This window comes from Myotis brandtii, unplaced genomic scaffold (genome assembly GCF_000412655.1).
Source record: "Myotis brandtii unplaced genomic scaffold, ASM41265v1 scaffold131, whole genome shotgun sequence".
Taxonomy (NCBI): Eukaryota; Metazoa; Chordata; class Mammalia; order Chiroptera; family Vespertilionidae; genus Myotis; species Myotis brandtii.
In genome coordinates this window covers 427,588-440,758 of record NW_005354632.1, presented here as the reverse complement: position 1 = coordinate 440,758, position 13,171 = coordinate 427,588, and the positions used below count along the sequence as shown (strand labels likewise).

Here is a 13,171-nt window from a genome sequence, read left to right as displayed (position 1 = left end):
CAGGCACTGCTACCCCAAAATCAGACACTTCTGTGCCCACCCCTTCTAGCCTCTTTTCTCGGGTCGCTTATATCTGAATCTAGGTCTTAGGTGAGTACTGGTGGTTTGTGGAGCGGGTCATGTTGGCACTGCCTTTGCTGCAGGAAGCCGAGGAAGCAGGTTTTTCAGGCTCTGCTTCGGGGACTGGTCAGACTACATTTTCCAAGGTGCTCAGCTTCTAGAAAAACATGACAGATGTCCACTGTGGCTAGTAAGTGGCTATGTTGGTCCCCAAGACCACTTCCAGATTCAGTGATTTGCTAAGAGGACGTAGAGCATATAGTCACACTCATGGCTATATTGTATTACAAAATAAAAATAGTAACAACATTTATTTGATACAAATCAGACTCAGCAAAGGGAAAAGGCACATGGGATAAAGTCCAGGGGAAGTCCAGGCGCCAGCTTCTTAGGCCTTTTCCATGGGAGTCACACAGGGCAAACGTAATTCTCCCAGCAGTGAGATGTGAGAACACGTGCAGTGCTGCCAACCAGGGAGGTTTGTTAGAGATCCAGTACCCAAGGTATTTCCTGGGGCTGGTCACATAGGCAGCTTCAGCCTGGTATGTATGTAAGTTCCATGCTTCCAGCGGGAAAGCAGGCATTCAGCATAAACCATGTTGTTTGTACAAATAGGGTAAGCACAGTGAGCCACTCTTTTTAAAAAAAATATATTTTTATTGATTTCAGAGAGAGGGAGAGAGAGAAACATCAATGATTAGAATCATTGATCAGCTGCCTCCTGCATGCCTCCCGGGGATCAAGCCCGAAACCTGGGCATGTGCCATTGGCCAGACCCAGGACCCTTCAGTCCACAGGCCAACGCTCTCTCCACTGAGCCAAACCAGCTAGGGCCAGTGAGCCACTCTGGTCAGTTCAGGGAATGGTGAGTTCCCAGATGCCAGCTACAGGTCAGTCTTCCCTGGAAGCAGGGATTTCAGTGGATAGCTGTTTCCTCTTTTTCTGCACAGCAGCAGAGCCAGGATTTGAACTGGAATTCATGCCATCACTCTTTACTTCTGCTTATGTCAGAGTGATTATTTAAATGGTTGAAATGAGGATACTATTTTGCAGGGTATAAATAGTAAACTGCATAAGTTCAGTTACTGACACACTGACAGTTCTCAAGGAATGCTAATTCATGCCTCTCTCTGATGAATAAGTGAAGGGGATGGAGTACTGTTTTGAGTTAACTGTAACTCCAGAAATGTAGAAGCACCAAGAAAATAGGCATAGGATATATTTATTTTCTGGAAGCTGAGTTGATTCTTTGCCCTAAGTAATTAACTCTCCTGTCTTTATTTTTACTTTCCAGCGGATGATATGGGATTAGGAAAAACCCTGACAATGATTGCACTCATTCTGACCCAGAAGGATCAAGAGAAAAACAAAGAGAAGGACAAAAACACGACCTTGACTTGGCTTTCCAAAGATGGTATTCAAGTGCCTTCGTGGCCTGTCATTTCCTACATCAATCATTTGAGCCAGTGGAGAGTGGAAACTTTTAAGCCACAGAAGTACACCTTTGGTCATATTTAATTAATCTATTGGAAATCTAGTGTTAGACTACTTTTCTACAGTATCATTTCTGATGCTGAATATGCTAATTTAAGTGATCTTTTTTCTCTTTTAATATAAACTTAGCTTGACCTGTGAACTAGAATAATTTTGTGGAGAGAGCTAAGGCTCTAGGAGACAGTCTATACATAATGATTACTTTTAGTAATATTGAGGATATAACCACAGGATAAGTCCAGATTAGTTAATGTATTATTTTTTGAAGCAGGATCTGTCACAAACTCAGATTTGAGCCACCGTAGCAGAAGCTGTTTTCCATGTTTCTGAAGTTCTGGAAGTTTCCGGATTCTAGACAATTCGTATCTTATTTCATTCTGTTTTTAATCTGTAATGGCTATAAGTACTTTAAGTCCTGTGTATTGTTTATAGACACCACCACAGTAAGTTGCCATGGACACAGTACATTTCTCAAGTGGTTAGATAGTTAAAAAAATCAGTGACCGTCTGCTCTCAAGCCCCTGATGACCACTGTTGCAGCTGGATCCTATGTCCCTGTGTGGAGTAGCAGCTTAGGTGTGCACACACTTACACTTATGCACACATGCACGCATGTATACACAACACACACACACGGAATGAGGGGCAGTGGTACAAATACTACATTACTACCTGGTTCCAAAGTAGTGTTTGCCCATCTTAGGGGTTTTTCTACTTACATTTTAATGTAGATATAATTAAGTTAATGCTTTCCAGAAAAAAATAATAATACTCCCCCATAAAGCCCAGGTTGAGTTAGGATATGATCCAGCTTCTACCTTCTGGCCACTGAGAGTACACTGGTTTTTTTGGTTTTTAGATTGAAGTTGTGTACCACATGCTTTCCTCTCCTTTTTTAGCCTCTCTGTCTGACACCTATGTAAGGGTAAATAAGAAGTAATTAAGTATTTTGAGTTAAAAGGCCATCGCTTCCCTTTCCTATTCTGCTTATCTATGTGTAGAAATAAGAGCAGCAGTTGTTAAAAATATTGATTGAAGGAATGAAGCCAGTCGAGAGAAAAAGTTAAAAGGCCATCGCTTCCCTTTCCTATTCTGCTTACCTATGTGTAGAAATAAGAGCAGCAGTTGTTAAAAAAATATTGATTGAAAGAATGAAGCCAGTCGAGAGAAAGGTAATGTCTCTCAGAAGCTAAAAGCTGTTTAATGGGTGTAACTAGGTGTTGATTTTTTCCTCCTGAGACTCCACGGAGTTTACTTCCCATGGAACACTTATCATCTGTCCTGCTTCCCTGATCCACCATTGGAAAAAGGAGGTGGAGAAACGTGTGAGCCACAACAAACTGAGAGTCTATCTCTATCATGGCCCAAACCGGGATCAACGTGCAAAAGTGTAAGTGCAGAAATGTTGAAGTCACTGGGCTTCAGAGGCCTCATTGACTGCCTGCTTTCCCTGAGGTTTCATTTAATCAGAACTAATGATATTGTCAAGACCAAAGGTACTCTTATCTCCAAACAGCCTTCACCTATATTAAGAGATAACTCTTGAGAGAAATGGTGTTCTTTTGGCACTGCAAAAAAAGCTGCCATGTGAGCAGGCCAAACACGCCTGAGTTGTCAGCCAGGCAGCAGCTGCATTCCCTGGTAGAAGAGGCTCTGTCACAGGTATTTCATGATGGTGAATTTCTGATTCCAAATTCACATTCTTTTCTGTTAGTGTGAATGGAACTAGCCCAGTCTTAAAGAGCATCTTGATACAACTATTAATGATTAGTTGATGTAGGCCGATTATATTTTTACTAGAGGCCCAGTGCATGAAAGTAGTGCACGGGTAGGGTCCCTAGGCCAGGCCACCGATCAGGACTGATCGGGGCCTTCCGGCTGCCGGCTGGGGCCTCCCTTCCCTGGCTGCTGGCTGCCAGCCAGGGCTTCCTTTGTTCCGTGCTACCCCCCTGGTGGTCAGTGCACATCATAGCGAGCAGTCGAACTCCCAGTCGAACTCCCGAGGTGACACTTTGCATATTAGCCTTTTATATATATAGATGACTGTATTTTTCATATGTGAATGGTCTAAGAAGTTTTAGATGCAAGAGTTTATGATTAGACCTAACTGTGAATCCCCGAGGAGGAATGATCAGGAGGGGGAATATTTCCTCAGATGTTAAATTGAGCCCTAGTCTTTGTCTTTTGGTTTTAAATAATTTGGTTTTTTTGTTCCTAACTGTGATATAAGGGTCTGGGTTGAATACTTGCTGATCTAGTTAAGAATGGATTTGTTGCCCTAACTGGTTTGGCTCAGTGGATAGAGTGTCAGCCTGCGGACTGAAGGGTCCCAAGTTCAATTCCGGTCAAGGGCATGTACCTTGTTTGCGGGCACATCCCCAGTAGGGGGTATGCAGGAGGCAGCTGATTGATGTTTCTTTCTCATCGATGTGTCTAACTCTCTCTCCCTCTCCTTTCCTCTCTGTAAAAAATCAATAAAACATATTTAACAAACAAACAAACAAAGAATGGATTTGTTTCCACTTCTCTCCCCCACCTCTGATAGTGAATCTTTTATCCCCTAAAGAACAGGACAGTGGTCTTTCAGGGGTAAATTGCCAGATTGGTGACCCCTATATAAGGCACCAATTCTTGTGACTGAGAGTCCCTTCAGCCGACAGGGCATTGGGGCCGCAGCAGCAGGCCTGCATGCTTCTCCGGCAGAGAGTGCTGTGAGTAGCCTGCCTGTATTTAGAAATAAATTGCATCTCATTGGTTTGCACTTTGGTCATACCTGGTTTGGTATTCAGAGTGTACTAGTGGACTGATTGGAATCATTCTCAGTTATACTTTATATAATGCTAAGGCCACCTGGAGTCCTTGCTGCCTCTCTGAATTACGCATATCATTTTTATCAAAGGTATTTATGGATGTTCTCTCAGGTTCACATTATTAAGCTTCTTTAGGAAAAGATTTGTGCCTTTCATTAAGAATCTTTACATGTAAAGAGTGTAGGCAAGGTAAACTGAAAGTTACAGCGTGATTATACCCACATGTCAAAGCTAGATCAATGGGTTTTTGAAGTCCATTGGAGAACAAAGAGGAGAAAGCATCCTTGATGAAAGGCAAACTGCTTTGAGAGTCTCTACTTCCCTGGGACTGTAGCATCATCTATGTCAAGTCATTACTAAATGTTAGTTCCCAACATTCTGTACAGGCCAGATATGAAGGTTAATATGAGCCCACCTGGTTCTCCTTTATGACTCATTGGATGGGAAGAGGGAGGCTGTTCTTGTTATAGTGAGTAGACTGTAGAAATGATCAGAGGGAAGAGGGAAGGAAGCCAGATGAGTCAAGTTTACCTCTCCAGAATCACGTGTGTTGATGAAGGCATAAATGAATGAATTCTGCCGTCTGTCCATCCAGCCATAGGCATTTTTATGAAGAGATCAGCTCTGCTTCTCATTGTCAGACACAGGGGATCGTTTACCATTTGCTTCGTGTTATATCTACACAGCCTCTCTACGTATGACATCGTCATCACCACCTATAGCCTTGTGGCCAAGGAGATCCCCACGAAGAAGCAAGAGGGACTGGTCCCGGGCCCAAACCTCAGTGAGGAGGTGAGGCTGGGGGCTGCCAGGGACGGAGAGGGGGAGCCCCATCTCCTTTCGCTCAGTCTTGTCACAGCATCAGAGAGCAGAGGTACCCTCCTGTGAGGTCAGGAGTGTCCTAGCCGGTCCACCTGTGGAAACGAAGCGCTCTCTGTCCCCTCTTTTGTTCTAGACCACCTCCTCAGTGATAAAGGGTGAGGCTTGGCACAGTTTTAGCTGTTTGTGTTTTTTTTTTTTTTAAGAAAGTGATAACTACATCACAGTTGTGGTGGTCATCACATGATTATAGGAATACCTCACTTGTTGCAATTTTTACTTTAGAATCTGTGAGATATCCTCTCAGGATATGTTTTATATTTGGTGTGAAGACTGGTATTTTAGGACTAATATTTTGGTATTAGGCTATCATTCCCTGCCCCTCTCCAACTCTCAGGAAAAGGGGTTGAAATAATAAGGCTACACATGGGCCAGAGGCTAAATGATAACCAGCGAAAACCCTGATGTTTGCTCTGCACTTGGGAGTCGCAGTTGTCTAGGGCGGAGGCTTTATTGCTTAAGTGACTAGGGCTTTTTTTGTCCTGAAAATACAGTGTTGTTCCAGGAACTCCTCTTTAACATATGTTTTTACAATAGAATAGTCACAGATTCTGTATTTGGGGAGACCTCTGGAATGGAGACATCTGATGACCAACTCTGCCTTTTTGCAGATGATTAACTTTGCAGATTCCTCAGTGGTTCCTCATTGCTTTTAGGATAAAACCTTAATTTTTTTTACATGATATTTTAGGCTTTTATGACCTTGCCCTGCTTGCATGTCCCTTTTCACCTACACCCCAACCCTCCCTGTGGCCCCCCTTGCTCAGCCATAACAAGGTACATGTGCTGCTCCGCCAGCTCTGCCACCCTCTTGTGCCTTTGTTCACTCTAAGTGGAATGCTTTGCCTCCTGTTTGGTTAAATGTGTCTCTTATGCTTATGTGACAGCGCTCCATTTATCCAGCCAATATTGAGCTACTGTCTCGGGTATTATGGGTACAGAGCGAACAAGACTGGGTCCCTACTGTCATGTGCTGAAGGTTGCAGGGGGGCTTATTATACACTCACTGTGTTGTATGTAGTTATCTTGGTGCTTGCTTTTCTCTGGATTGTGAGCTTTCTGAAGGTAGGAACTGTCCCTTTGTATGGCTTAGTATCTCACATATGAAAGTAGACTTTTAGTAAGTTTTCAGTGATTTTTTTGTAAATTTAGTAAATATTTTATTGAATGAGTGAATACCTAGTAAAGTCCTGACCCATATCCATTGCTCAAAAGTGGATTGAAAGAATAAAGGAAAACTCATATTAGAAAACATTTTATTCTTGAGCTCAAGGACTGGGACACTCAAGTGACTCGTCTATTTGGACCCATTGAGAGTTTCCACTCTCGGTTTCTTAAGCTTAATGCTTATTTCAGTTTACCTCAAACTTGAAGGTCAGATGGGTCTTCAGTGGAGGACCCACTTGTTTGTTGTCTCCCCTTATCTTCTTGAAGACATACGCGTTTTCCCATACTGTTGTTGGGTTTCACTGGTGTTTCTTCCAGGGTATTGCAACACCTTTGCTTCGCATAGTCTGGGCCCGAATCATCCTGGATGAGGCTCACAATGTTAAGAACCCCCGCGTGCAGACTTCCATAGCCGTGTGTAAGCTGCAGGCTCGTGCCCGTTGGGCCGTCACTGGAACCCCCATTCAGAACAACCTGTTGGACATGTATTCACTGCTGAAGTGAGTAAACTCTTTGGAATTCTGTAAACGTGAACCCTGTCAGTAACCTTCCTAATTATTTCGTATCTCATGGTAAAGCTCTGGTGTACGCCTGGTTATCTCATGTAGCAGATGGCAAGCCTCTCAACCTTTAAAGGGCAAAAGAGTTAATATTTATGAGAAAAATAACCAGTTGATTGACTGGCTGATATGGGACTTTGATTACATTTAGCCAATATATATGGAAAAATATAAAACAGATTAAATTAAAGGAAACAAAATCACCTTTCTTCAGTCCAGTGAATGTTTTGGGCTATTTCTGCTTTAAAGCATATGACCTGGGGTCAGGACTATAATTTATTTGAAGCAAACATAAAAGAATGCTGATTTTAAAATACTTGCTTTTATTAAAGTCAGCCTGTAAGAGGATATGGAATTTCTTTGCTAGCCTTTTAAGCTTTAGGAATAAATTCTAGCTATTGGTTATATGTCCTGTTGTGACGATACAGACAGTGTGTTAATGGGAAAGTTCACAGTTTTATAATGTGGTTTTCGTTGTTGACCTAGGTCCTTTTGATCTGTCTAGCAGAGCTTTACTATGACATTCCTTTTAAAAATGATGGGATGGCAGATGTAACAAAATCTGATTTGTTTTTCATCTGATGTCTTTCTTTGAACCTTTATTCTATCCTCCCATACTTTTCCTTCTTTCTATGTCCTTCTTCCCAACAAAAAAGATTTCTCCGTTGTTCTCCATTTGATGAGTTCAATCTGTGGAGGAGCCAGGTTGACAATGGTACAAAGAAAGGAGGTGAACGGTTAAGTATTTTAACCAGGAGCCTTTTGCTACGGAGAACAAAAGACCAGCTGGACTCCACCGGCAAGCCCTTGGTAATCTCATTTATGTGTGTCCAAGGGGGAGGCCAGGGGAGGATGGGGACCATGTCCTTGTCTTGGGTTGAACAGCCATCTGCTTTGCTTCGGGAGCCTCTGAATCCCACTTTCCAGGGCAGAGCCCTGGGTTGCTGTCCTGCACCTGTGTCCCAGCAGCCCTGCCGTGCTGTGTGTTAGCAGCCCTATTTTAGGGAAGGGTGGAGGCTGCTGTCCAGCCTTGACTAGACTTCCAGTGTCAACTCTGGGAATTTACTCGAATATTCAGTTAATTTCTATAACTTCATCCCAGCTGCTTTTTCCCTTTATTTTCCCAGGTGGTGCTGCCCCAGCGTAAATTTCAGTTGCACCGTTTAAAGCTTTCTGAAGAGGAAGAGACTGTTTATAGTGTCCTTTTTGCAAGATCAAGGTGTGTGCCAGGAAGAAGCACCTTCTCACATGTACTGTTGCTTTTCTGTCCTTGGCTTGGCAGTGAGTCGAGTGTCAAGTCTTCTCAAACTGTATTTATAATGTTATTGATAAGGCGGATACCTGTTCCTTTTTTATACTCTCCCTGTCTTGCTCCTTACCCCCTCCCCAGCTCACCTTTGTCTCACTGACATTGAAGGCTTTTGAAGGTGCTCTTCATTGGCTTCCTTGCACAGAAGTGCTAGGGTGTGGTCACTGCACCAGGTCATCTGGTCCTCGTGGGGCCATGTTGGGAAGTTATCTCTTTGACCTTTGACCTGTTACCCAGCATCTCATTGGAACTTAAAAACAAAAAACTGCTCCGTAATCCTTGTCATCTGGTCTTTGCACTTTCTGTAAAACCCTTCTCCTTTCCTGACTCCAGATTTACTCTCCCACTACCTCTCACTTCCAGCATAAATGTGTTTTTTTCTCTTTGTATACCTCATATTTATTAATATTTATCAATAAATAATATTAATAAAACATTATACTAATTAATAATATCAACATATCAGTGTATTACATATTAATATTTAATGTTCTAACATTTTGCATTGATATTTATTAATTATTTAAAAATGACTTGGGGTTTTTCAATAGTTAGTTTTCGTTGCCTTTGGGCCAGTGCTTGCTATGAGCCTGACATCATTTAACAAGTCCACCTTTATAGTTCTTCAAGGTGCTACTGCAAGCACAGTTAAGCAGTGGCCATTGTAAACCTATTTAGTTGTAGCGAACATTATATGTGCATTTTCTTTTTTGATCTGAGGCAGATCAGCTCTACAATCCTATCTAAAAAGACAGGAAAGTGGGGATAAGCAATCTGGACGAAGCCCTGATAATCCATTCAGTAGAGGTAAGCAGTGGGGCACTCAAACATAACTAATGACAGTGTGCAGTCAGATTCATAAAATTACAGCAGGGAGGTGTGGATTCTTGGTATCAGAGATTTGACCTTAGCTGGGAACCTCAAACCATAGTGTATATACTGATCTGTAAGCATCAGTCCTGGTGATCTAAGCTTCTTTTTAATTATTTTCAAACTCTGATCTATTAAATATAAGTAGGTCAATAAAGAAAACCAGCATTTCATTTGGCTTATTTAGTATAGAAGTGTTACAACTAATATCATTGAGCCTCAGATCAAAGAAATTTAAAATAGCATCATTTAGTTCTTGATTTGTCCTCATACCTCTGTTTTAAGCCCTTACTGTTTCCTATGGTTTGTTTTCCCTCCTGAAGTGGCACAGGAATTTGGGTCTAGTGGGCCTGCACGCTCTGTGGCCACAGACTCACAGAAATCCAGCACCGTCCACATATTGTCACAGTTGTTGAGACTCCGCCAGTGTTGCTGTCATCTCTCTTTGCTAAAGTCGGTAAGAAAAGCCTTTAGCTTCGTGCCCAGAAGGGCTGCCAGGAAATTCCTGTCTTTCTGCATCTGGGACCTAGTCTGCTGGACCAAGGAAAATGGGGTTTGGGTGTGTCTTTGGTTTTTGGTGGGACAGAAAAGAGGGTGCTTGTTTATTTTACTTTGTTTTACATTAATTTTTATTGATCTTGATAATTCCCATGGTGTTGAGAACAGTTTTTATTGTTTGTTTTGTTTTAAATAAGCTTTTTACAAAGAATGGAAAATAGCATTTTGTTAAGAAGGAAACCATTTATGAATACTTTGGTATTTTAGGATATCATAAAGCTAATTTAGTTACTTTTTTTTCTGCCTTTAGGCAGTAGGACTTTTAGGTCTAGTTGTGAAAACTCAAGTATTCATACAATTTGAAAAGTTGCCTTTATGTTTGAGAGAGGTACATCCATAATTAAGAGGAGTGTTTTATTCTTTTGAGGAGTAGTTGTAATGTATCTTGATTAACAGTACCTTAATTTACTGTACTATCCCAGCTGGGGAAAAAAGAATGATCATGTGATCTATCTGGCAAGTCACTAAAAAGTTTCGTTCTTTGATTTATCTTCAATCTGGTGAAAAAACTTGCAAAATTACATTTTTAATCGTGGTGTCTCTGAGGAGCTACTGATGATCAATGAGAAGACATTTTGCTGTGTGGAGGGTTACCAGTCAGCACTTCATTGGCAAGTCCTGTGGCTTGCCGCCTCCGTGCCCACCTGCTCCCGTCCCGTCTGTCTCCTGCTCAGGCCCTGGATCCAACAGAACTGAAGAGCGAAGGCCTGCTCCTTTCCCTGGAGGATCAGCTCAGCGCTCTGACCTTGTCCGAACTCCAGAACTCAGAGCCATCTGCCACTGTTTCCCTGAATGGCGAGTGCTTCAAGGTGGAGCTATTTGAAGACACAAGAGAGAGCACCAAGGTACTTTGTCGCCTCTATTCTGGCGGACAGAGTTGGCCTCCTCACACATTTGTCCAAGAGGGTACAGTCCTTTGATGGCAGAGCTAGAACTGTTCGATTTTAGCTGGTCAAATTCTCCCTCCAGTCTTAAATTCTAATTTTATTTCACAAATAAAACTAAAGTTAGGTAGTGGGCCAGCCCAGGCATGAAGGCAGCTTTTCGGTCATGGATTACTGGGAAAGGAGCCGATCAGGTTTACGCTGGGACAGGGCCACAGTGAGCGAGCAATTTGTTTTGGGAAAGCTTTAAAGGGAAACAACAAAAGCTGGACCCTAGAGGCTGTGTAATACATCTGAGTGCCAATGGCTCTGACTTGTTGAAAGGCTTCCATCTGCGCTAGTGTTTCCCACACGGCCTCCTATCTCCATCAGTCATTCTGTTCTGCTCATTAGAGCTCTTTAAGGCGGAGGGCCCTGTGAGAGGAAGGCTGAGAGGCGCTGCAACTTGAGCCCTGCCTTTCATCTCACGCCCACTGCTAGCCTCAGCCTCTTTGTTCAAAGGCTTCTTAAAAAAGTAACTAGAAAGGCGGTCACTGCCAAGGGAATGGTGTTACTTAAGAATACTTTTAATTAAAATTTTAAAATATTTACCTGGGTCTTTACCACTAATAACTGAGAGAGACATAAGAAGAGTGCCATATGTGGCCAGACTTCCTGTCCTGGCACCTTCAGAGTTTGTGAGTGGGTTAAAACTTACATTCCTAATAATTCGTGTTCCTTGTCTAAACTCGGGTAATGTTTATTCACAAGGCTTCTTAGCATAAGCCCATTAGCGATAGCTCACACCACTGAGGTTGCTCTATGAAGGGAAGGGAGTTTTCTCTGGTTACATAAACCTGAGCTCAGGCAGAATGTCACTGGGATTTGACCCCAGCACATGGACCATGAATCCTGTTCTCAAGAGTTTTCTCAAAATACCTGTGGCCAGTCTTTTCACATGGCAATCAGAGTACTTTCTAGAACCTCGAGTTGCCAAGATACCACATACTTCACGTACCTGCTTTTTTCTTCCTACTGATTCAAAATGGTACGGTCCTGTGACTCCCTTCCTGCCCGGCATCAGCACGTGTGGGGGCCTCTATAGGTCACTGCTATAACCATGGTGTAGACTAGTATAGGGGCTGAGGGACCTCAGAATTCATCTGCCTCAGCCCAGTTTTTTACTGGTGTAGAATCTGAACTCGTAATGGGGAGTTCCAAAGTGATACAGTCATGTGGCGGCAGAGTAAGGATTTTCTTCATCTCCTGGTTCCTGGTCTAATTTTCTTCCTCCATCATTCTGGGGATGACCTCTGGGGCCCTTCGGAGGCTTTTGCAAGGTCATTCACATTAGCAGTCAGGAGGAATGCACTGAGCTGCTGTCCAAAGTCCTGCCCATGTGTTCTTATTGACTGGTCCCCTGTGGACTCAAATTTGACAAATAACCAGAGAGCTTGTTTGAACGCTTTAGCAAGTGTTCCTCAGTCTGGACACATCCTCTCCTTCAACAACATTTGGAGCAGGCCTTCAATTGGGGAAAGCCTTTTTACCTTCTTCCCCAAATGTTAGGATGCTACCTTCTCTGGTCTAGTCGTGTGCTAGGGGTACAGAAGTGAACCAGACATATGCTGGCTCTGCCTCCTTGGAGCATCTCAAGTTATGGAAGCAAGAGATGATTAAGTGAGCAATGAATATATAGCATGAAGAAGATCTTGGTGATTGAAACAAAATGTGCTGTGGTAGCATGTAGGCAGTGGGCACCTGACCCATACTTTGGGGGCTAGGGAGGACCTTCAAGAAGAAGTGACATTAAGCTGATGGGGAACAGAACGGACAAAGATGAGACAAAGCATGGCTTGGTGAAGGAAGAAGTTTCGTATGATTAGAGTGTCATTTGAGGAGGGCATAGTGAGAGATGGAGCTGGAAGCAGAGGCCAGAGCAGCCAGGATCAGTGTACAGAGCTTGGGCTTTATCCTCAGGGGGGAGCCACTCAAGGGGCTTGAGCCCGGGAGGGAAGTGACACGCTGACATTTTAGAAATAGCTGTCTGGCTGCAGAGACGAGAGTGGGGTAGAGAGGGTCAGACCAGAGCAGAGAGGCCATCCAGGTGCCGCTCAGTAATTCCGGAGAGGGACAATGAGAAGAGTTCTTAAGCTACATATGTTAATGTAACCTTTTCCAGATTTCATCTCTGTTGGCAGAATTGGAGGCAATCCGAAGATATTCAGGGTCTCAAAAGAGGTAAATGTGTTATCTCATTATCCAGGTATTACTTGTAATTAAGCAAGAAAGTTTGGTATTGCTGATAGTTGCAAATCTTAGTTTTTGATATCAAGGACCTTGAGTCATGTTCAGCAGAAAGCACTGACGTTATAGCCCAACTTCCCTCTGATTTCTAATTAAAGTATTTGTGGCACTGATTAGAAAGGAAGTCCCTGGAGGACCAAAGAAAGCTAAGCCTCTGAGAAATGTATTTGTGGCACTGATTAGAAAGGAAGTCCCTGGAGGATCAGAGAAAGCTAAGCCTCTGAGAAGTGTTTAAAAGTAGAGCAGTATCTGAAGAAAATCAAGGGTAACAGATGCAAAAGGGAGGGAGAACTG

At 42.9% G+C, this 13,171-nt stretch overlaps 1 protein-coding gene across 1 annotated transcript in view; it reads left to right on the top strand.

Annotated features, from left to right (window-relative positions):
• The window catches only part of TTF2 (transcription termination factor, RNA polymerase II), a 35,224-nt gene that overhangs the window by 16,460 nt on the left and 5,593 nt on the right, over window positions 1-13,171 (top strand). Inside the window, exons 10-19 of the mRNA XM_005859947.2 lie at window positions 1,355-1,474; window positions 2,794-2,944; window positions 5,051-5,156; window positions 6,729-6,910; window positions 7,627-7,780; window positions 8,098-8,189; window positions 9,004-9,086; window positions 9,473-9,606; window positions 10,382-10,552; window positions 12,753-12,811. Coding sequence (XP_005860009.1) covers window positions 1,355-1,474; window positions 2,794-2,944; window positions 5,051-5,156; window positions 6,729-6,910; window positions 7,627-7,780; window positions 8,098-8,189; window positions 9,004-9,086; window positions 9,473-9,606; window positions 10,382-10,552; window positions 12,753-12,811 — 1,252 coding nt within the window. The remainder of the gene's footprint in view (window positions 1-1,354; window positions 1,475-2,793; window positions 2,945-5,050; window positions 5,157-6,728; window positions 6,911-7,626; window positions 7,781-8,097; window positions 8,190-9,003; window positions 9,087-9,472; window positions 9,607-10,381; window positions 10,553-12,752; window positions 12,812-13,171) is intronic.